The 25,472-nt window shown below is 39.3% G+C and overlaps 1 protein-coding gene across 3 annotated transcripts in view; it reads left to right on the top strand.

Moving 5' to 3' along the window:
* The window catches only part of FOXN1 (forkhead box N1), a 39,890-nt gene that overhangs the window by 7,523 nt on the left and 6,895 nt on the right, over positions 1 to 25,472 (top strand). For 2 of the 3 annotated variants that reach the window (XM_031053681.2, XM_031053683.2), the window contains exons 2-6: positions 11,749 to 11,893; positions 13,627 to 14,130; positions 16,281 to 16,391; positions 21,621 to 21,748; positions 22,537 to 22,633. In XM_031053681.2, the coding sequence (XP_030909541.2) occupies positions 11,774 to 11,893; positions 13,627 to 14,130; positions 16,281 to 16,391; positions 21,621 to 21,748; positions 22,537 to 22,633 (960 nt within the window). In that variant the 5' untranslated portion in view covers positions 11,749 to 11,773. The remainder of the gene's footprint in view (positions 1 to 11,748; positions 11,894 to 13,626; positions 14,131 to 16,280; positions 16,392 to 21,620; positions 21,749 to 22,536; positions 22,634 to 25,472) is intronic. The other variant, XM_031053684.2, reaches the window with a different exon arrangement.

Genomic DNA, 25,472 nt, shown 5'->3' with positions numbered 1-25,472 from the left:
ATTTCAAGACTGTTCTTCATGAATAAGCATCTAACAAGTCTCCAAACAACATGCTATTTGCTCAGGACCCTGCTTTTCATTGCTGACATCTTTAGTTTGCTCTACTGCATCTGCAACACTATGTTCTGGTTTTGCATTCCAGGCTGCAGTCCCCCCAAATACTATAATATAAATTTAGTCCTACACCCATTTACTCAATCTGAAAAAGCTCAAACATTAGAAAGAGTGAAAAACTGTATTACATAGAGATCTTTAAAAGGAAGTAAAATGGTGAGCTGTTGCTGTTATCAGTGTTGATACAGATTTGGGGGGTTATAAAACATAAATATCTTTTAATACCTCAATTTACTTTTTTCTCCTGGAATTATTATTAGTAGTTCCAGAGTTAGCAATAGTATGAAACTGTACTTCTAGTCCCTTCATGAATATTCTTTATCAGGTGTGTGTTGGAAACAAACACCTATAAAAAGTTGAATTTGCATTATTTTTTATGTATAAGAAAACAGAATGGCTTTTGCAATAGGTTTAGTTTTACATCTCTCTCTTTAATGTGGTAATCCCCTTAGTTCAGTTCATTATGTTTTATGTATCACTGAAATGTAATACTTCAAGAGAAGAAATGAGCGTAGTTTCAAGATCTTTATAGCTGGTTGCACCCAAAACTGTGAGACTCCATTTCAGTAAAGGAGTTATGTTTTTTACACTAAGGAGAGCCTGGACAAAATCCCTGTTAGAGGGGGCACAAGTCTCTCAGGAAGAATCTCATGTATTTCATAACCTGCATGACAATACATCTATGTCAAATGCAACATGAATATAGGGGGAAATGCAGGACTTCAATAATTCCTGCTTAATTTTAGCCTTTTTCCTCATTTTTAATTTTCACCTCTATTAAGGATTTTGAAACAGCATCAAGAATGTGTATTTAATTCACTACACTTGCTTAAGTGATGCTTCCTCCATGAAACAGAGGCTGTTTATTCAGACTGTTTATTGCAAAACTGTTTCTGTACACGCTGGTTTTGGATGGCTGCAGTTTCTGTGAATTCCACTCCTTTATTTCAAGGGTGGTTTTGCCTCATGTTTTGTGATGAAAGAAATCTCTATTTTCTAAAGTCGTTGTGGTCTTCCTATAAGCAAGAGATGGGAAAGGCTACTTATTGTGTACTAGAACTTAATTTCTCCTAAAAACCCTGTCAACTTTGCATTTTCTAGTTTTTGTGATTTATTTAATCCATCTTAAATTATTCTTTTTAATATTTTCCCAGAAGATATTTTAATTAACTATAATTTGAGACTGAAAGCATTAAAAACCTATCACGGACTATAGCAACAGGACAAGGGGGAATGGGTTTAAATTAAACCAGAGGAAGTTCAGGTTAGAGATAAGGCAGAAGCTCTTCCCTGTGAGGGTGCTGAGGCGCTGGCACAGGGTGCCCAGAGAAGCTGTGACTGCCCCATCCCTGGCAGTGCTCAAGGCCAGGTTGGACACAGGGGCTTGGAGCAGCTGTTCCATTGGAAGGGGTCCCTGCCCATGGCAGGGGTTGGAACTGGATGAGTTTTAAGGTCCCTTCCAACACCAACTAGTCTGGGATTCTATGATTCTATTTGTTGTCTCACTTGTCAGTGTAACAGACACACTTACCCTGAAGGGATCAACTCATGAGATGGACACACAAACAGAATGTGGATTTTGTTAAGTAACAGTGGAAAGCAGAGGCACTATTTTGAATACATACATAGCTCTTGAAGGAGATTTTCTGTTACTTCAGATACTCATTTAAAAGTCAAAATACTTAAGCATGGGAAAGGCCACTCTCATGGTCTCCATTTCTTAGATATTCTATTGATTGAGCACTTTGGACATTTAAGATGGACAATGAAGCCCCTCAAGAGGGGAATGCGGGTCAGATTTGTGCATTTTCTTCTCAGTGGTTTCGCTGAGCACAAGGATCACAAATTCTGCTCTCCTGTTCAGTCAGATAATGACCAAATAACGAAATCAATATAAAAGCACCTCACACTGCACAAGGCAGATGAACCTGGCTGAAAAGTTCAGTCTAGATGAACAACTTATATTATTTTGCATCATTTTAAGGCATGCTGGCTTGAACAATATGTTTTTAAGCAACCAGGAATGTAGCAGTGGGGAAAGAAACTTGGCTCCTCTTTTAATTTTCACAAAGCTTGGAGGATTTTTCCAAAAGGCTTAAAATAGATGGAGAAACAGATAAAATTAACTTTAAAATCCAGTAGGTATTGTGGATAGCTTTTCTTTTATGGATGCTTTTGCCAGTCAGGAAGCAATGTTTATGAAACAGAAATAGACTCTAGGAATAAATTACGCACTGGGAAAAAGAGGTGGGTGTAGCAGAGGAGTGAGTACTTGAAAAGTGGGGAGGGTGAAGGGAAGAACAGGCACCGGTCACTTCACAATGAAGCAGAGATAAGGTCAATTGGGTGAATGAACTTTGGTGCAACTTAAGTCTGTTGGATATCACCAACAGTCACAGTTTTTAGAGGCTCTTATGCTGTCTCATATCACTGTAAATGGGGATGGGTTTATCTGTGCCTATTCTCTCACAACTTCCCTCATTATCCTATCTTTTTTTTCCCTTGGGAACAACTTTGTACTTGTACTAAGAGCAGCCTAAGTTTTCTAAGGCTTACAAAGAACGAACACAATCCTTCCTGGGAAGTTTAATAACTCCTCATTTTGTTCATCCTGTTAGGTTTGCTTTTCCTTCCCCATCCCTCCTTTATTTAGTCTTTCTAATTTCAAGTCACTTGTATCCCATCTTGTTCTCAGCAGTTACTACTTCCTAAAGGATTGGCATATTTGTATGTTACTCATTTTCTGCAAAACAATGTCAGGCTATATTTTCCTATAAGGTTCTTTAATCTCCAAACTGTCCCTCATTTATTCTTTTGTCTGTCTGTCTGTCTCTTGCTCCTCCTGGTATTCCAAAGACAGTGCTTTAAATTACAAAACTAACCACTCAACTTGATGCTGGGATGTGAATGACTTTGTAATGTGGGGGCAGGGAGAGAAAAGGTTTAGCATAATCAGGTGTTTGCCTTTTTATTTCTTCACCTTGATTTTTTTCTCTCTCCCTTCTCTCTAACTGGAGTGTTTGTTCTGTAAGTAGACAGCTGTATCTCTACAAATATGTTACCTTTACACTGCAGAGAATTTATGCCACTGCAACATGAGACATTATCTGGGTTTATGTCTTTAAAACAGTGTGCAATGCAATGCACATGATACCAAAACATCCATCCTGGGTGAAACCAAAGGCCCATCTAGCCCAGCATCCTACTTCCAGCAATGGACAAGAATAAACATGAGGGGAAAGCACAGAAACAGTAAACATAGTTTGCAAGTCACAGACCTCTGAAGTCAGATCTGGTGTTCACCTATTGAATAAGCCACAGTGGATTTTCCTTTCTATGAACTTGTCCAGCCATTCCCTGAATCCATTCAAAGCCACTGTAGCAGGGCCTTACACAGCTCAGCTACACACTGTGTAAAGAACCAACTAATTTTGCTAGTTCTGCATTTCCTTCCTACCAGGCATTGGAGCTGTTAAGTTAGGAGCATGCCTTCAATGCCCGTTTACCCTCCCCATGCCACCTGGGATTTAATACATCTCTTCTGTTCTTTCACTATCATTTTCTTCCAGGCCAAAGCCACTTATTCCTCATATGGAAGCTGGATCAAACCTTTGACCAGACTTTCAGCCCTCTCCTCAACCTATCCTATACAACCGTCTCCTTTTCAAGACAGGGAGAACCAGAATTGTGCACTGCTCAAGCCAGCAACACACCATGGTTTTAATCCGTGGAAGAAACTTTATATCTGCTAGTTCTGGCTTTCTTTTCCACTTCTTTTTGCTGTTCCTTACCCTAATCTTCATCACAACTGCTCAGAATAACAGTATCATCCGCAAATTATCAGCCCAATTTCCGCACATACCTGTTTGAAATACTCTGACATGCTAGCCAGTATTGACTGCTGCACATACAGAAGTAACCCTGAAGGTCTGGTGACAGAAAGGACTGGAGGGTGGGTTCCCTCCAAAGAAATAAATATCATTCTCCATTACCTGTCCCTACATCTTTCCTACTTTATATGCAACATTTTTCATGCATGCCTAGGAATAGGTGTCAGCAGAACACATCACTCCAAATCAGCTGGGCTTCTGTGAGGAGGTGAATTAGTTACTAGTTGCAGGTGAAAGACCTTTGATCTTAAAAAGCCCAGGTAGGAGCTTGAATCTTTCTTTGGGTTTGTTTCTTTCTTTTCAAAGCTTTCCCCAAAATCTAAATGCTTGAACCACTGCTGCATTACCTCTGAGTATATACTCACTGAGAGTCATAGGCCTGTGTAAGCTACACTGCAGAGCCCAGACTAAACATGTAAAACAAGTACAAACTGTATTTTGCACTGATTCAGTTTAATTCAATGTAAAAGTAACAGAACTGTAACTTACAGCAGCTTTGCTTGCTGACATGAAGAACTCAGAACAGGAGATAACAGGTGAAATTCCCCTGTTATACCGGTATTGTAGTCAGACATTTCCAAAGCAAGAACTCCAAGCACACTTCAGTTAAACAGCCCCTGAACTATGTGTGTCTGCTCTCTCTGTTTAACACATCCCTGCTCAGTGAATCAGTCAAAGGTTTTTGGTTTTTTTTGTTTTGTTTTAACATACTCAGCTTACAACTGTGCAAATAAGATTCCCAAATCCATTCCTCAGATCAAATAAAGGTAATTACAGAGCTTACTGTGGGCGATTCCCAGTGGGAGGGTGGGAGTGGCCACGGGTGGGGCTGCAAGGTGAATACTGTACATGCACAACAGAGAAAATGGGAATGTACCACACCCATCATAAAACATGCTGCCACAGCCTGCAACAGAAACCATTAGGGTGGATCATCATACACACCTTCTCATAAAGACAGAAAGATGGCATGAGATCCCAGGATGAACTCTCAAGTCACAGGGAGATGAGCATGACTCACGGAGAGAGAAAAGGAACGTAAAACAAATTATGAGACTGCTGAAGGATCTATGCCATGTGTCCCCCATGTTCCCCCTACACAATGTTCCCCAAAGAGGATGAATAGGGTACACCCCACTGCATACAGCCCTTAAGCTATCAATAGGTAACTCGTGGGAACAGCTTACTATTAATCACGTGTATTACACCAGCACATAAGCAGCAAGAGACAGGGCCACAAGATGCTACATGCTGGGTGCAGAGTAGCTGACAATTCCTGACCCATGCTATGTGTTATAGTGGTTCTTGCAATTACTGAAACATCAACCAAGGTCATCTCTTTAAAACCAACTGACATTTCCTTTTCAATTAAAATCTAATGAATTCTAGAAAAAGAGATCTCACAAAAAATGTTGTTGATAGCCTATGGTCCACTGTGTCAACCAGGAACTAGAATAGTCGTAGAAGGGAAAGGAATACGTTGGAACATATCAGAAGAACTAACAATGTGATAGAAGAATGTAAAGTGACCTGGACTGTCACTGCAGGGAGAGGCAGTGGAAGAGGATGGGTAAAGGAACACCCAGCAGGTGACAGCCTACACAGTAGTAGCAGAAAGGGACACTGAATGGAAAAAAAGATGGTGCAAAAGAGGGCTGTTATAAAAGGTAAGAATGAAGCACAGATGCAGGGACAGTGAGGGACACCTGGAGAAAAGCAAAGGGATAATTCCCAAGTGTATTCTCCTTGCTTCCAGCATTTGCAGTTCATGATTTTGAATCCAAAGAAGGCATCTAACTACCATCCAACTTAATGGCTACCTGTTTTCTCTTTGCTTCTTCCTCTGACTTTTCTATGTCCCATGATTGCACTGATCCCTCCTATACGCATTGCATCTATATATTGCCACTCCCCAGACCCGCTGCAGAGTAAAACTTGCTCTAAATTCAGCACAAAGAATTCAGTTACACACTTGCTACAATCAGCCTATGAACATGCTAGGCCGTTATCTCCTGTGCTGGTTTGACCTGCCAACCAAGTTGGTTATTCATGAAAGAATCACAGAGTTTCTCTATCATATTAACTACTTCAACTCTTGGAACTGTGTCTGACTTCATGCTTAGATGTCTAGTATAAAGCAATGAAATTTCATACTCCTCATTCAGGAAACAGCACATTCATTCATCCAGAAAACAGGACAGGCTATGCAAAGGGTTTGGAAAATACCATCAGAGTTGCTGGGCTGGTAGGGAGAGGTAACAGCTTTTCTTACTAGGTTAACTGGTGTACATGGAAAACATATTTGTGTTTTTTATGAAGACAAAAAAATCCAAATGCCAAACTCACCTTCTTAGCTACGTTCTTCCACACTTGGTTTCTGTCCCAAGCTCCCTTTCTGCTGAGCTCATTATATACCTGTGAAGGGCTTTTCTCCGTCAAGGACTTGTCAAGTGATGGGGCTGCTCAGTCTACAAGAAATAGCGTTATCTCAGCCATACTGCATGAATTCCTGCCACATTTTCTATTTGTGCATAAATGCTTTAGCATTAGAGACAAAATAGATGCCCAAAATCCATAGGATATGCTAAGGAGCAATCCTGGGATCTTCTTTTCTGTGTTTTGAGAGAATTGCTGTATACTTGGGGAATATCTGCTGTTGTAAACACTGTGGCGTGTCTACACCTTGAATGCTACATGTTGTTTTGGTCCCAGAAGGACGTTAGAAGTTGTTCAAGGGAGGGCTGCAGGTATAACCAAAAGCTTCAGAATGAGGATTTACTAAGGAAGTTTCAGCCTGGAAAAGAGGAAAATGGAGCATAGATGTAATAAATCAAAGTCTTCTGCAAGGACTTTTTGAAGGTTGTTTATACAGAGAGCTGTAGTATTTTATAAGTGTGTTCCTAGAGCAGATTAAAAACCTGCTGCAAACACCCCACTCTTCTCTCCACCTACCCGGAAGCTCCTCACCACTCCTGCTTCAGAGCACATCTGGACACAGTGGCAATTACCCTAAGTCTCTGTAGAGCACACAGTGGTATTCAGCCTTGCCTACAGGTAGCCGTTGATGAAAAGAAATAAACCCTGATAATTCAGAAATGATCTCATAAGAAATGGCATCCTTCTCTTAGGTGAATTCACCTTGATGTAGGTGACCTGAAATTTGGTAGACTTCTTAATGGCCTGTGGCATTGAAGACTGCTTCACTGTCTATCACTCTTCAGGTTCTCAGAGAACTGCTAGATCTGGGATGCTTCCTCATAATTTTCCCATGTCATTACATCTTTTGCTATTTCATAATGCCACCATATTTCTTGTACCCACTTCCCTCCAGTAATATTTGCATTAACAATCTTAATTTACTTCTACATATAGATGTCATTAATTCATTTACTTTCTCTCAAATCTCTAATGAAAATAATAAATTACATTAGACTTAATGTTAAACCCTAATATCTCCCACTAGACAAACCTGCTCAGTTTAGACTTAGCAAATAAAGATCGTTACTCTAGACAATTGTCAGTTCACATAGCAAGCCTCAAACCCAAACCCCCATGGGATTGTTCCACAACCAGCTCTACTTGAGTAGAATCCACACTTCTATGGAGTTCTGAAAACCACCTACAAACACATAAACTCACGCACTGTTGTAACATTCAGGTTGTTTATAACACTCTCAGAGTCACTATTCCATTGGAATTGATTCACATGGAGAGATGCAGCATCATGCAAGCTGTAAAGAGCTGTAGCCAGATGCTTCTTCCTCTCCAACATTTACTAACAGCAAACAAATCCTGTGTGATACAATGCAGAAAGGGTTTCATGGTTGCAAATTTTCTTCCCCCATAGTTAAGATTATCACTGCTTTGGCCCTGATGAATTAAGCTTGTTTTCCACATGCTCCTACTAAATATGCAGAAGTCATTTCCAGAGACAACTAAATGTGGGCAGTAACCACTACCTAACCATGAGAGGATTGAGCTTAGAGCCCTTGAATAAGAAGCAAAAATAGCATAGTCAGACAGACTCCCAAACAGATCTAAATTCAGAAGAGCAGAAAATACCACCCTTAGAAGCTCTGTAACAGCTATTCAAGTATCCTGTAATCAAGGTGCAATACATACTATTAAGAGAAGCAGAAAGCAGTAAGAAATGGTAACCAGAGTTTAAGTGCTGTGCAGATTGAAATCCTGCTCCTGAAAATGCCTTCTAAAAATAGGGTAAGCCTTAGTGACAAGAGTGTTAGAGATCAGCAAAGCCATCACCAACCACAACCCAGCACAATGTTTGGTGTCGATCTGTCAGCAATAAGCTTAGAAAAGTCTTGAATTTATTGTAAACTACAAAAATTTCTGATACTCATTGATGAATTCCTTTTCTTCTGGAAGTTTCCCATATAAATTATTACATGTAGGAATATTCCTGTCTCCATGGCAAGTGTTAGGCACAAAATTTTGGTAATTTCTACAATATTTGGAACTTGACATCATTCAGGGACAGAATTTTAACTATAGACTGGCTTCTTTGACTTCTTTCTAATAAAAGAGTCAGGAAAAGAAGAAGTCCCAGATAATTACTTCTTTCTTACAATGAAAAACATTGGCGTGATGAGGAGAGGAAAAAAGATGATTTAGTGTTTTGGGGAGGGGGCAGAGAAGAGTGTAGATCACAGAAGCCAGTGTCAAGCAAGGATCAGTGAGCTGCCTAAGGCATGCACACAGAATGAATTATGAATTGGGGAACATCCAAACACACCTTCCTCTCATGAAAACTGATCTCAGCCCCAAGGGATGGAGAGGGCATTTACAGTAACATGCAGCGTTGAGTGCAGTTCAGATTGCTGAGGCCGAGCTTTGATGAAGTGTATCACCAGCAAAATAGCCAGAAAAGACACAAACCTCAGAATTGTTTAAGCTATGGATTGCTGCCACAGGACTTCAGTCATGCAGAGCTAATAGATCAGCTGCTGCTATCTTGCTTATCCAAATGCTCAGCTGAGGTTACAGTTTCTCACTCTTTTCTTCTTGGAAGATAGTTATCACATCCCCGGAGCCCGGGATTGTCACGCAACATTTACAGAAGTCAAAATGACATAAGCTAAGGAGAAATGATTCCAGCTACATCTGGGATAATCAGACACCTTTTTCCAAATCAAAGCATCATTGTTTTCTTTAACACGTCCTCCAGCTTGACAACCCACAATTTCCTTAAGCTCTCTGTCTCCCAGGAACACTACTGTAAATGATTTCATGTAATCCTGATTACTGACAACCTCTACTGACTGTAATCTCTTGTCTTAAGGAGGATTTGCCAGTAAGTGGTCTGATTTCTCGTTGTTAAATTCTCTATTAAGAATGCAAAGTGGTTTTGTTGTTTGGGGCTTTTGTTATATATTCTGTCTACAATTAAGGTTAGTGCCACAAAGGGACATTTCAAAAATAAGAAAATGAGATTTAAAGAACTGGAACAGCAAAGGGTTTTCAGTATGTTAATTTGGAAGTTTCTACTTATCTGTATTCACAGCCAGTTGTGATAAATACCAGTGCAAGTGAGGCTGCAAATAGCTTTTGGAGTGAGTAGTTTGGGCTCCAAGAAAAACTAGGAAGTCAGAAGGATGCAGCCAGAGGTTTTTCTCTCACAGCAAGATGTATTCGTAGCATGCCAGCTCCAGGATAAGGATAACTCAGGCAGCAGTTCCTGAGCTGCTGAAGAATGGTGCTGATCTTAATGTGTAAACTGAAAACAGCACTGTGGTCATAGGCTTCGGATTTTTCCCCCTATGGGAGATCCCTCTGAAATAGATTCCTGAGAAAGGCATTAAGTAACCACCACTGAATGCAGACAATCATCTTGACATTGTTTTAGTACAAGGCTGCTTCTCCTTTAATATTCAGTAAAGCACTTTCACTATGCAAGGGGATTTTTATAGTTTTAAAGCAGCAGTAAAACGCCTCATGTCTCATCAGCCTCCTTGAGAGCAAAATTAAATTCATAAACAAAAGTCTTGGAGGGGAGACGCAATAATAATTTGCTTTTCCTGGTTGTTTAGTATAGGCTGTCCAAATAACTGTAATGTATTCACTTTGTTTTCAGAGAGGAAGTGTGGTTGCCTTCAGTAAGCAGAGCCAGAGTTTTCTAAGCTGTTGAATTAGCTCTTTATAGATAACGCTTCTTTTTACCTGGCTCTATCACAGATATGAATGGTAAACATCAGAACAGAAAAGCTTCAGGCATTATCTAAAATCCAGAGCTTTTATACTTACCTATTTTGTTATTTTCATTAATCTGATTTTCTTGAAGCTCCTCCTTTTTCTTTACTTGTGACCATTTGTCAAATGTCTCTTGCAATGCAAAAGCCATTGGACAAGAATCCTAACTTACAAAAGCTTCTCATAAAATTCTAATGTGTAAGACCACAAATTAAGAAGCTAGGTTGAAAAATTGCAGTATAGAAGAGAGGTCAGACACAGCTTTGTGTAACCTGAAGATGAGTGGGGAAACCAGCACCAAGAGGGCAGACAGTGTGGGACACTTACAAATATACACACATGTATTTCCTACTTGTCAGTTTTCCCACCTGCTTCTTTCCAGGTGAGAGTCAGTAGGAAGTCTATCTCCTCATCAGCCTCAAGAAAAGAGTCTGCATCTAAGAAATCTCTGAACTTCATCTAACATCATTTTTCCTGATATACTGCTATAGGTCTCATACTTGATTTCCAAGGCCCATTGTGCTTTATCCCCTCAGGCAGTGCAGTCTCACTCATCATAAATACAGATTTATCTTCGAACTATAAACACAAAAAGGTTTTCCACATTTCTAGGCGATATATCTTTGTTAACCAAACCTAATAAAGCCTGTAGTTATTTACCTAACAGCCATTCAAACACGTGGCAAAGACCTTGCAAATTAACTCTTGAAGTGTTTTTTCCCCCCTATTTGTACACCTAAAATGTAAAATCTAAGTATGAACATAAGAAATCTTGTCATAGGCACACACTTGGTGCAGCATTATATTTGACATAAGAGGATGTATGGTTCCAGTGCACAAGGACTGGGAAAACACATGGTAGAAAACAAAATCCAAGAAGATTAAATGTGTTCCTCTTAATCCAAAGAGCACCATCAGATATGTCTCATATATCCCAAGATCAAAGATCGGGAACTTGAGAGGAGATTCAACTAACAAAAATAGGTATGGAATGATGGAGTTATTTACATCTCTCAGATACATTTAATAATGTAAAATAGAATGAAAAGGCTGACGAGATTGGTACTAATGAAAAAGCAAAATGAAACCATCAGTCTGTAGCAATCACCAGTCTGAGTAATGCTACCAAACCCCTCTTCATTCGGTATAGTCCCACAGAAAGCAACGGGGATGCATTTATATTCCCATCTCTCAATAAAGTAATATTACTCAATTTGCATAACATCAAGGTGATACATTTTTGTTCATTTATGAACTTACAGAAAACAAAGAAATTACTTATTTTATAAAAATCATGTGGCAAATCCATCTAAACTCTGTATCAGAGTTTATAGTCTTTATAATTGTAATTCCATCTACAGAACACTTCTTTTAACAGCAAAAACCAGATAATTCAACTGAATTAGGAGTTCATCAGGACAGGGACTATCCAGCTGCATGTCTTGACACTGTCTCATCGCCTGCACATAACACGGTGGCTTCTTTTACAGTTTAAGTTTTAGAAACTATTTATTGTCATTTGATTTTGTCCTGACAGGGTTTCTGCCTGCGTGGCTCTGGTGATGGTTTCACTACTCCAAGATCAAGCAAATATTAAGTTTTCTTCTTCAGACACTCTGGAAAGGGACCAACAAGACCTCATGAAGACACAGGGGGACTCAGTATCCCCAGTTCAGCAAACTGTGAGTAAGCTGACCTAGTTCTGCTCTTTCTTCAGAGGCACAAGTTCAGATACACCACTCAGCAACTGCTGTACTAAATCTCAGCATTCTTAATTGGCATTGGAAGTTTTACTCTTGAAAAGTAGAAACCAGAGATATTCTTCTGATCTAATCTTAAGCTCACTTTAAGTTTGCTGTTAGATTGCTTTAAAATCCTATTACTTTAAAAGCAGGAAATAGCTACTAATCCAGTAAAAATGCTACATTTAAAGTAATTCTCACCTGTCTCAGCAGACAGACAGAAAGACATCAGAACTCTTTGTTTATGCCTTGCCAGTAGAGGATACCTTCAAGCACTTCAGAATTCCTTGGGTCTTGTTTGGAATAAAATTATCTCTCTCCTGTTGCCTGTATACTCATCATGTTTACCTTTCCTAACAAAAGTATAACTGAGAATAGTGGCTTTCATCAAACAACAGCCAAATAATCACTGTCATAGAATGGTTAGGGTTAGAAAGGACCTGAGGATCATCTAGTTGATGCACTGCAATTCATATGACTTAATATAATTAAATCTAGGGGGGGTGAAATCCTTATTTAACAAGAGATATCGCAAACAAATGTACACAGGACTATAGGGAAGAGCAAAGAAGCAAGAAATAAGAAGTTACAAACTGAGCAAGTTTGTGTTCACGTGAGAAGGCAAAAGTGACATGAGGTCAGATTTGGTTTCTGCAGGACTCTATGACAAAACAGAACATTGACAGCTTTAATACAGACCCCTGGGCAAGAGAATGAAGAAGCTGTACCATGCTTTACTCAGAAAGCACTGGCTTTTAGGCTAACTTCCCTTTGGGACTTCTTGGAATGTGGCTCTTCCATGAAGGCACGTATTCCTTTACCTCTTCTAAAGTACTGCAAGACCAAGCTGCATTTGGAGGGGAAAGGACGAAAGGGAACACTTGATCATCCAGTCTGACTTTGTGTAACACAGAAGATTATATTTTCCCCTTCGCTGAGCACAATAACCTGCTTTTGACTTAAGCATGTCATGTCAACCAGCATCCAAGTTGTTACTCATCCTTGATGTCAGGGAAAATACACATAATTTCTAAGCTGAATGTGTTCAGCTCCAGGATCCAGACACTAGCTCTTGTTAAGCCTTTCTCTTCTAGATTAAAGAGCACTTCAGTAGCTGTTATTTTCTTTTTGCTGAAGTGCAAAAGGGAAGGGAGGAGATGAGACAGGAAGAAGGTTCAGATGTCTGCCTAGAGCCTCCCTGTCTCACAGAATGAGTGTGGCTATGTTAATGAAAGGAAGTGATGTAACTACCAACATATCTGTCAGCTTGTAACACCATCAGAGAATGAGATCAAACTTATTTGACTAAACTTGTATATGACAAGACTTGCACTTATCATATTCCTGTCATTTAATCTTTCATCATTAGATCATACATCATCTTTGCCCTGAAATTGTCAGACCAACTAGTCAATAGTTACCCAAGACATCCTGTTTTTCCAAGATAGTTCAGTCTTCTCAATGCTTTTATTAATTTACTTTTGAACAGGTTTAAATGTTAAGTAACCAGAAAACCCCTTAGATCTTTTAGGACTTCTTTGCATGAAGGTGGCTGGGACTACTAATTTTGTACTTCTCATCAGTAATATATTTTTAATGTACCTTTTTGTAAATAATGAAAATAATATATTTGCTCATGCTAATCCTAAATAAATGCCAATAATCCATTGCAGGATAATACCAGTTACAATTGCCAACCATACGAGTCAGACAGCAGGACAGAAAGGAAGAGCTCAGAGTCTTCTCACAGCCCCAGCCCTGCCTCTCCAGCCCAGGATCAGATTCATGGGAGATATCCTACAAGTCAAGGAATTCACTGTGGCAAGAACAAATTTAAAGCATCTTTCAGTACCGAGAAGTTCAGGAGGTTCAGTTATGAGGAAAGCACTGCAGGAAATTATGACAGGTTTCTCAAGAGCAGCAGAAACCCCTTTCACCCTTACAAGAGGCAGATCAGTGAAGATGTCTTCCAGGAAGCACATCAAACCCTTCCACCAGAAGCTTCACCCTTCAAAAATGCCAGAAGCATGGATGGGTTTGAGGGTCTACCAGGATCTACAGGTCCTGACGAGTCAGAGTCATTTCCTACACACATTCCAAACATCTCCACAGAACAACCCTGGTGTAACAGCCTCCAGTACAGCACCACAGGTCAAGATCACACTTCACAAGTAATGGTCAGTATTCTTTTCTACTTCCCCCCACCCCATTTTCAAAGGCAAAAAAATACGTTTGGGATTATTTTCTTATCTCTTAACGTGACTACCTGGACATTTAGTTTCTTGTCAAGTTGCAGGCTGGAGCTCAGGATAGACAATCATATTTACATGTTGAAGTTCTCTATTTCGTGGCCTTTCCCTCCTGAAAAACAGTCCCCAAAAGAGTGCATAAGGACAAATGATTTCCACTAGGCACAGTGCATGAATACTGAATATCCAGATTCTTCCTGACAACAGGCTTTACAGCAGTAATTATCAATTTGTGGTTTCAAGGGACAAAAATCCTCAACACAGTATTTTTCCCACATATATCACATTTGCTACAACGTGTTGGCTGAGCTGCAAATAGAAGAGAAACTCTAAGACATCAGAATTATTTTAAATACAAGATCTGTTTATGGTATGTGCAGTGCAAAGTAAAGTGAAAAGGGCTAATTCCCATGCTGGATAGAAGCAAGTGCCTAATTCAGGCACCACACAGATCCCTGAAAAGCAAGGGAAATTACCCTCCAGTAGCTCCACAAAGTATCTTTACTGTGATCCAAAGTGTAAAGCATACCTTTATAATCCAGAGCAGACAAAAACAATGACTACACCTGCCAGGAGAGGGCCCTAACCAGTGGTTCTAAATTGCTGCTGTGAGGCAAAGAATTTGAGGGTTACCGAAAGGAAGAAGGGTTAAAAATACCCCCAACATCTCACCTGGATTAAGACAGTTTACCAGGGAATGGAGGGATGTTGTCAGGGTACATACCTGGGGATTGAAGCCATTCAGGTTAAGAAGGAAATAGTTCTAAATCTCTTATTTCCTGAATAAATACTCATCTAGGTCAGATGAGTTTAATGCAAAACCTGTAAGCCACTAATGAAAAAAAATCCCCATTTTCGTCCCAAATCCCTGGGCTGCACATTGTAGCAAATGTAAAGCCAGGGCAGCAGAAGCCCTTTACCACATCGATGTGAGTACTCAGGAAAAGACTGGCTGCTTGTTAATGTCTCCACTGGTTCAGTCAGCAACTTCAGATCTCTTGGATAGCTTACATGCTGCTGGTAAATTGACAGTTCTGAAACGCTTCATCTTATGGTCACCAAAACAGCATGGATATTTATTAATACTGGCTGTGGCAGGTGCTTGGTGCCAGGATGTCAAACCAAGTCTAACATGCACCCCCCACACTAACCTATACCATAAAAGATCGTATTTATGGCCTTCCTTGAAATAATGTCAACGACATCAGCTTTCATAAGAAAATTCCTGGCCACTGATGTTAAGGAGAAAGAACCTAAAGTCGGTCACCAGATGTGTGGATAAGGACATTGCTCAAGACATATCATTCCCTGCACTGCTGGAGTTCTACCTTAGCTCTTTGCTTAGCACGCAGTTTGCTTGAATGGCTCTTCTAAAGCAGATGGTGTTACTACACATACCATATGGTGCACTCAGCATTCCAACTACACAGCAAGCTTTAATGTTCGGGAACCTTAGCCCTTAACAAACTGAAGTCCCACGTGGAATTCAGGATAGGCAGCTAGGCAGACCTGGGAGAGATTAAGACTTGATCAACTTCTCTACCTTTGTTTCCACAGTTGCAGAAAGAAATCCCATTCTTATGATGATTCCTGTATCTTGATCAAATTCAGTAGTCCCCTTAGTCTGAGTCATCTCTGCCACCTCTTCCCTGTGGCACCTCACCCTGTAGCTAATGACATAACTCCAGCATCAGCTCAAGGGACTGACAAGTCGCAAGATAAAATCAAGGAATATGAAGAAGACACAGAGGCACATGTGCACACTTCAGAAGGAAAGCTGGAGTATGCAGATTGTGTGTAGGGAAGAAAGATAAACAGAAACTGGCATTTTCTGAATTGCTCTTTGCATGCAATTTGGGTTAGGATTTCCTTTTTTAAAGTAGTAATTATATAAACACAGCAAATGTTTCTTTTTGCGTGCTAGAACATAAATCAAATTCTAACACTTACTGTGACAGGATCAAGTCCAGAAAAGTAGTAAGTATAATGAAAGACAAGTCAAAAATATAACTAACAGAATTCCTCTGTTTCAAATAGAGATGTTTTCTCTAATAACTCTTCCCTCAAATATTTTCTAGCAGGATCCAGACATGAAGCTCAGGACATCCCCCCTGGAAGGGCAGCCTGGTTTGTATTGCTATCAGCCTCAAGTGCAGCAGATGTATTGCCCCTCGCATCCTTTCCATCAGGTCAGTACTATATAGAGACCAAATCCCCTGTATTTCTAGCACTATCATGATACAGTGGTTATAGTAGTAATACAAAGAGACAGATGAAACAATGCCTGCTAAATTGGTGTTTGTGGGGCCATGTTTATATACATACATTCTCTTTATGACAATGAGATCTTTAAAGAACCACATCTAAATTTTTTTTTAATATTAATGCATGGGTGGAAGAAAAAAGGGGAAAAAACCCACTTTGTCAAATGGAATCTCAGTTCTGCTTATTTATGTTTTCACCATCATGCTCAAGAAAATTGGCTTTGAAAGCAGATAAATTATCAACAAAAGTGTTGGCATTTCAAGATCCCAGGAATTAATTGTGCTTTAACTTCAGAAGAAAAAATTAAATATACATGACTGTATACTGAAAATTCAGATAAAGATAGAAAACCACACTTAAAGCAAGACGTTAACAGCAAGAGAATGCTCATTCTCCTTGTGCTTGACAGAACACACATCTCTTTTGCAATCCTTTGACTGTTACATCATCCCCTGTGAAAGATTATTCAGCTAAAGCATAATTGACAATAATGCTGATGATGCATGAGAATGCACAATATTAGGGCTGTTCTTCTGTAACTATATTATTAATACTAAAAATGCACAGCAGTAACTGACACCTTGTTCTTCAGTGTGTTTAAATGGCATTTGAATACAGGTCAGTTCCTATTTTCAAAGCAGTATATACACAGTATCTTTGTAAGATCATACATATATACCTTAATCCTTAATACGTGTGATCCTAGTACCTATTTATAGATGTTAGTGTGGTCTACTGAGCTTTGAAAACCTGGCATAGAGGGAGGGCGAGTGTCACAAAGTCACTCATGACTCTGAAATGAATTTAATTAATTTCCTGTAGATATAAATGGTGGTGCTGTTCAATGCATTGAAAACATTGCTTGAAACTCCCTATTTAAAACAACCTCCACAACTTATTTAAAGTGAAATTAAGGCAATGAGGATTTTACAGCTACAGAGGCAGAAATCCATGTACAAAACCAGCACAATTGTTATAGCTCCCAACATTTACAACTGAATTAAACTTACAGCAAATTCACATATATAAAATATTTGACCATAAAAGCTCATACTTGAGTTAGGACTCCTTTGATCCCAGTGGCTGATGACTGATACTGTGGAATCCACTTGTACCATCTCACTCAACTTGCTCAAGAAGTATAAAACCTGTGACTAACTGAGCAGTGATTTCAAACTGTGCAAACAAAGAGCAGGTTACTATATGATATTTCACTGGGATTAATTCATATGGTGCTACTAGTCTGAAACACTGAAATAATAATCATAGCATTCATCATCAGGATTTAGTTCCTTATAAGGAAAAAGAAAGGTTATTTCTGGCATGATTTTCTTATAGAGGAAACTTAAGTAACATCTGAAAACAGATGCTGGATGACCATAAAGAACAAGAATAGATACATGTTGGAATTTTATCAGCATTGATAAAACTAAATCATCTGTCACAGGTGACTGGTTAGGAATTTTAGTTGTTTGGTAAAACATGACTAAGGAAGAATGAAAGAATTCCATTCTCAGCAATGGATTTTCATATTTAAGTGTGTATTTCTCATACTTATAAATCCCCCACCTATCTACTGAAATTTAAAAGAAGATGCTTCATTATTACAGTAGATAACCCCTCAGATATAGAATGGAATAAAATAGGGTCTGACTGTATTAACCACTAGGAGAGCTTTTATGGCCTTTCAAAACTTCTAGTGTCTGGGACCAGTTAAACTGATCCACAGGCTGGTGTGACAAAGCTCAATGAGCACCCTCAAGTACCAGCTTCTCAACTCAGGTTCCTTGTCAAGTGTACAGCTGTGAGAAGGCATGAGTAACAGAGCAGCAGTTCTACACTGAGTCAGGAAGTACAGCTATAGAATCATCTCACTCCTGGCTTTTTCCTTCACCTACCACTCTGGCATTCCACCAGCCAGAATTTACCAAATCTCCTTTTTTCCCCCTATAATGTGGCAAAAAAGTATCTGTCTTTTCAGTTTTATCAATACCATCATAATTAATTTTCTTGTTAGCATAAAACTCACTAGAAATGATAAAAGGTAATAAAACAGAATAAGAAAGGTAATATTACACTATCATTCTAACTTACAAATTGGATTATTTCCTTATTGTTATTTTAGAAGGGTCCCAGATGAAGGATTATCCTGCTACAAATATAAACTAGCTCCCCACAGGGACTGCAGTATAGACATTGTGGATGTGCCACAGTACCACACATCTCACAGTATAGATGTCATGTTGCTTTAGCTGTTAACTCAGTGAATATTTCTTATTTCTTTATTCATTCTGTGGCAGACACCCCTCCTCTGTTCACACCAGAACTATTACAACACACTGGCATTAACCACATTCAAAAAACCTACAAAATTAAAGCTGAAATACACCTTCTGGGAGCTGCCAGGCAAGATACAACAAGCACTAAGAGGAAAGGTTTCCATCCACCTGCAGGCTGGCACTGTGACAGATCTCTTACATGCAGCAGGTTTCTGTTAGACTTTTCAATATTTGTGCTTCTTAATGTTATTATAGTAAAAGTATGGCAACGTGTTCTACTGCTCAGAGGAAAGAAACAATGGGCATAAGCAGCCAGCATCATAACAGGTAGTATTGCTGTCTGTGTGCCATAATCAGATACTGGAAAATGAAAGAACATGTGATACAAGACAGAGGAGAAGTGGAATAACATCTTTTGCATGAAGCAGCTCTATTATTAATACTTTACATTTCAAATTTGAATGGAGCAGTGCAATTAAAATCACTAGGAAGTTACCACTCCAGAGAACGGGCCCTTTAGCCTGAAGCGAAGGATGTGCAAACTACACCTCATTTTTCATTAGAGGGATGAGAGACATCAACTCTTTGATTAATTTTGTCCAAATGATAAAATGGCCTCACCTTCCCCTTTGCTGGACACAACACAAATGATGATTCATAAGAAAAATTACTTCTTGTTGACCTGAAAGAAGTAGCAGACACTTACTGAAGTCACTTACCCACCCACCATAAAACATGGACACCTTTCATGCCAGTTGTGCGACTGTAAAACCAGCTCAAGCCTGTCATACCAGACCATTCCCCAGCCTCTGTTCCCTCAAAAAGGAGTAATGAAACCAATAAAACAGAAATAATCCTTAAAACACCCAGCTCTTGCCTTTGTTGATGACATCACAACCAGACCCATCATTGTATTCTTTCCTTTCAAAGAGCCACCAAAACTAATAAAATCAAAACCATTGTATGAATTACCCAGTTTTCTACTCTGGTGCAAAACCCACACACTATGCAACAAACCAGGCAGCACAGATCTGCACGTGGAAAATAGTTCAAGGTTAATGTGGAGACTGCCGTTTTGCCCAGGATTTAGTTTAACAAGGCAGGACCTGATGAATGAGTATCTCATTTCTTTCACCCTGTTTACCATAGCAAACAAATTAGTGTATTCAGTATGTTTGTCCACATTCCATTTCAGGCAGTTCAGTGCTAGAAAGATAAAAGTAAACAGACAAAAAACTCAAGCAACAAAAGGAAAATTACTTAGAAACTGAAATAAATTATTCAGAATCCAGAATAAATACATAAACTATGAACATTTTGCAAGCACATGATAAACTCTCACATGCATTTTAAGACAACAAAGACCAAAAGCAATAGAAGCTATTGGTCTGAAAATAGGAATGTAAGAAATTAAGGAGATGTATAAATTACCAAGGAGATTTTCCCAACCAGTCTCAAAAGCTACATTATAATCTTTCAAAGAAGCCATAAAACACTCAAGACACAGGACTTCTAGAGCTAAGCAGTAAAACACTGGGACAGGGCTCAGCAACCTTTGAGTACTAGGGAAGGCATGCAGGTAGTTTTTTAATAGCATATGACATGACTCCTACTTTTGGCCATGCCCTAGCCCTGGCATCTGCAAAGATTCATCTGTAAGAGGCAGAAATTCCTCTCACACTGAGCTGCAAGTTCAGTGGGAGCCTTTGCCTCTCGGAGAGCCAATTGATGGTATCTCACCTCAGCAGCAGAGTGATTCTTTGTTCTTGAAAGTTGCTCGCTAGCAAGTTTAAACTGTAATTTGGAAAAGAAAAAGGTGACCAACTGCTGTGTTAAAAAAATGAGAGCAAACCTACAGAAACTCTGATGCAATCCAGGCTGTGTGTGTTATCTCCCCTCTTTCACCTATTTTTTTGTATGGGCATATCTCTATCCTGGTGACTGCATGACAGGCCAGTGATTTCTTTAGTGTGTCTTGAGAGTGGGACAGGCTTAGAGATCTCCTGAGGAGATAATTTAGCACTTCAGTCTTGAGGAGCATTCTGCTGTTTGTCCCAAGAGGTGGGATGAGGGTAGCACAAATGCTATCTGATTTCAGGTATCCTGGTTAATCTTTTTAGCTTTCTGATATAGAAAAGGTGGAGGGGTGGAAGGAAAGCTGCTTGAAGTGGTGGTAACAGTACTTGAACTCCCAGCCCCTTGGAGAAGCCTGTTTCTTGCCATTGACTACGAGAGCAGCCTTACAGCCTCACAAGGCAGGCAATAAGAAAACCACTTATGAGAAATGTCTCATATGCCACTTGTCTATCTCCTGGAACGACACTACTAACTTATTCTATAATAGCACACTCACTCTGTGCATACATCCACTACAGATTTGGTGGTTCTTGTTTGGGGTTTTTTACTATCCCACCTGGTAACAGCAATTTGAACTTAAGCTTTGGGATGCTGTTATGAATTTTCTGGAGACAATTACTAGGGTTCAGTTAGTCCCATTTTCCACAAGAACTCAGTAGCATCACTGTGCGACAATAAGAATCTGTAGCATCACTGTGCGACAATCACTGTGCGGCAATAAGAAAATACTTTACATCATTCAATTTGGAACACACTAAACAGCATCTGGTAACAGTCAACGTTTCAGTGAGCTCCTCCTCATCTATGCCCTGCTTCTTCTCCTTTTTGGGCATGAACTAGTAACATTAATGTCTTCCAATACCATGCTAGAAAGACTACATCTGGGTTGGCACAACAGGTATGAAACATAGGCAGAAGACAACATCCTCAGAACTAGTTTAACAATGTTATTAAGAACTAAATGTTTTTGAAAACTTGTTGATAGGTCAAGTAACATCTCTTTTATTCTACCATCAGTATCCCTCGGGAGGCAGCTATCCTGTGACTTACATTACTTCTTCACACTACCCCTACCAACGAATCGCTCCTCAAAGCAGTCAAGAATCCCAGCAGCCTCTGTTTCCCAAACCCATCTACTCCTACAGGTAACAACATACTTTCTCAAGTTCTAATGTTACAGGAAATACACTGTTTACCCATGGCCTATTTCCAGCATCATTTGCAACAACATGCTTATTCTTATTTGTCTTGCTCCCAGTGTGCTCTGTCCTGTTTGTATGAATCACAACATGTTCCAGACTCAGGGGCCAAGGCAGAGGGAAATGCAATATTGTAAAGCTTGTGAACAGTTTTGATCACCCCACAACAAACAGATGTTTCTCCACTATAAAACCTTAGGTGCTGCAAATTTCATCAGCACAAAACTAATCACCTGTAGTTGTCTTCTCCAAGACCTGTATTATGTTTTTTTCTCCAGAAATGTCTAAAAACCATATCAGATATGCCAGTCACCACATGGGTTTAGCCCCCAGAAAGCAGCTTAACACAGTGGACCAGACAATTGCATTTTAATTGTACCTTCTTTCACTGTCATTTTGACACTCTTCTTGGGGCCTTTATCATTCAAACACAACCTCAAATAAAAACACATTAGTGGAATTCGAAGGCTGTGGACTTGATTCCAGTTTGTATTACTTTAAGCCCTGGCTGGACCTTCTATATGTGCTTTGAGAACTACCTCTAGAAGTTAAGCAGTGTAAGGAGACTGATTATAAACAAATGGGAGGAAACTTTGAGCATCATCATTGTTCATGCTCAGACAGTGCAAGCCACAGTAATTACATATTACATATGCACTGTAAAAAGCACTCTTTTTTCTGCTTCTGAGGAGTCAAGCAGAATAAGCTAATTTTTTTTCTTTCTCTCTCTGAAGCATCCTGATCTTCATGGCACTCAAAAACAGCAAGACAGGGAGTTTGCCAGTCAGTGAGATTTACAATTTCATGACGGAACACTTCCCTTACTTTAAGGTGAGTGCCAAGGGGATGGGGGGAAGTCTCTCAGCTTACCTGGCAGCAGAGGGAATAAAGAAGGGGATTCAATCTATGAAAAGGGATAGTTTCTTAGGTAGATTAATATCAAATCAATTACACACTATATACCTTCATGATCACAAACCACCCAGCATTTAAGGCCTAGGCAGAAATATGAACATGGTATGTGGTAATATTTAACACAGAAAGATATTAAGAACTGTTCCAACTTTGAGTTTGTGCAGATAACAGTGGTTGTTCCTCACCGACAGGATAAATACTTTTAAAAACATATCCATTCCCTACTCTCTGATCTCAAATACAGGCAGAACTGGTCTTGTGGCTTCTTTTGCCATCAGTAGCACCTCCAGACTCATATGGAAGCAGAGGCTCAAGGTTATCTTGCTCTGTTCTTGGGCTGGAATATCAGTCTTGGGCAACTTCATCACTTGCATACACTGTGCAAAGAGAAGTATAATATGTGATAAATAGTATTAAGCTCATAATTACACTGTAATGTTGGTGAAGGTGAGGGTGTATGGTTTGCAACAGTTACTATTGAAATTTAAATCCATGCTGTAAGAGAATGGTTTCTTGCACTTAGACTGCAAGTGGAAAGAGATTAGTCAGGGAATGATCCAAAAGCAGGATTACAGTGAAGGTTTTAAAAAGAGCTGTAATAGAATCATCAACTGCTATCCAACACAGAGCTTTATTATTGCTGAGTCTTCAAAACCATCTCACTAAAAAGTCCAGACCAGGTGATCTGTAACTGTTAGCAAGACCCAGAAATGAAAAATAAAGCAACAAGAGTCTGTTAAGTTTCCTACTCCAAATAAACATGCAGCAATTCAACCAAATTTAAAGCAGCTACAGAAAGGCAATTGAAACATTTGTATTCAGAACACTATGGATGACTAGAAATCAATGTTCAGATACAAGTTTGCAATGGTTTTGGATGCTGAGGATAAATAATACCCAGAAAAAATTAAACATGTCAGTAACCAGAGAAAGAGTATACACATGAGCTGTCATGAAGGAAGAACTGTTAGGATCCATTACACTTCTGCATTCCCAGATTTCCTCCCAAGGGAATCACCAACTGCTCAATTGTTTGTGGCAAGCAAGAGAAGGGAGAAAAAAAAAAAGGAAAGAAACATACCATCACAATTCAAGCAGTGTTCCATCACACCATGACTGCTCATAACTCACTGAAAGAAACCTGAAACACTTCAAGTCACAGGGACACAACAGATTTTTAGGCTAAACACACAGAGAATTCAGCAATGACAGTGATCTGAACAGGGAAAGGAAGAGCAGCAGAATGACTTGTGACAAGAGCATAGTAACTGTGAATTTCCTGTCATTGTCACAAGAATAAATTTAAACATTTGTATTTTGTCCCTAACAGAACAATAACTCTGTATCCCATGCATTTACCACTAGCTGAAAAAAAAATACTAGTAATCCAAAAGGAAATAGTTTGAGGATTATGGAAAAGGTGCTGGGCCCTGAAAGTGGTATTTTGTAGAGTTCCGCTCCCCAGTATAATGCACAAATCATTCAATGCATTCCATCTGATCAGTGTTTTCTGGAAAAATAACAGGAGTTTCAAGCAGAGGTGGGAATATTAAAAGTAAGTTTTACAGACTCCACATTTATTCATTAGACCAATTCTTTGTCTTGCAACACAATCCATTATAAAATTAACTAACCAGCAGGTTGCAAACCAAATGCTGCTGCTGCCAACATGCACAGAATTCCTCTGACACAAGACTGTGGCTCTGCAGGTGTCCCCTTCCTTCTCCTGAAGTCAATCTGACACAGCAGAAACGTTAGGGAGATACACAGCCTCTCCTCATCTGTATGCTGTGTGCAAATATTGTGTACTGTAGATACTGTGATATTTTGTGTGTAAACATGTACAAAATAGGTGTGTTCACATCTGCCTGTGTGTATAGAGACATATGTGTGGATACACATGCTCAGCTTGACAGAAGGTTTATTTCTATCACAGCTTTAAATAACTGTTTTATACCTAATCTAAACTTTTACTTTTTTACCAAACTTGGTGTTAATTCATTTAAAAATTGATGAGAATGAGGTTACTGCTGCAATATGTATCATAGAAAAAGAATGATACAGGGGGTACTACTGGAAAGTTTTTTGTGACTGTCACTATTTGGTGACAGCTTTTTGTTTGCATTTTACTTACAATTACAGTCTTCAGCAAGGTAAAGGGTTATAAAATCAGCAAAGAACATTTTGTTGTTGCTACCAGAACTCTCTAAACAGCAGGATACAACAGGGAGAGGGGAAGCAATTAAAGTTGGAGAGAAACAGAGTACAAGTGTACACAGAATCTTGCTGGGAGACATTAGATGATACAAGCCTAGTCAAATTAACTTGTATTCGCTGCCACAGCAAATTTAGTTTCTATGATGCAACAATCTCATTTCTAGTTGAAACAGAGCAATCCAACTCCTACGTCCTAAAAAAAACATCTACGCAGCTAAAGTTGAATTACTCTTTGATGTACCTCTCCCTTCTCTTGAGACCTAGATTTAAAGAGAAAGGGTTTTGCAAGATCACTGAACTCTTTATACTTCAAGAGGCGGTCAGGATCAATGGGTCTGTGCAGTAATATTTTTTTGCTTGTCATCCTTTTTGTCTTTGTAGTGATTAGTGAGTCTAACAGAAAGCTTTAATCTTGATAATTGGAGTTATTGCAGTGGTCCAAGAGGTTAGGAAGGTCTGTGGTCTGATGAACTTAGAGCAGCAAGTTGCAGTGTCCAACTTTACACAGCTTCATCCATGCTCTGCTGAGTACAGCAAT

This window comes from Melopsittacus undulatus, chromosome 13 (assembly GCF_012275295.1).
Source record: "Melopsittacus undulatus isolate bMelUnd1 chromosome 13, bMelUnd1.mat.Z, whole genome shotgun sequence".
NCBI lineage: Eukaryota > Metazoa > Chordata > Aves > Psittaciformes > Psittaculidae > Melopsittacus > Melopsittacus undulatus.
The sequence above is the reverse complement of the archived record's forward strand: the minus strand, read 5'-3'. Positions and strand labels throughout refer to the sequence as shown.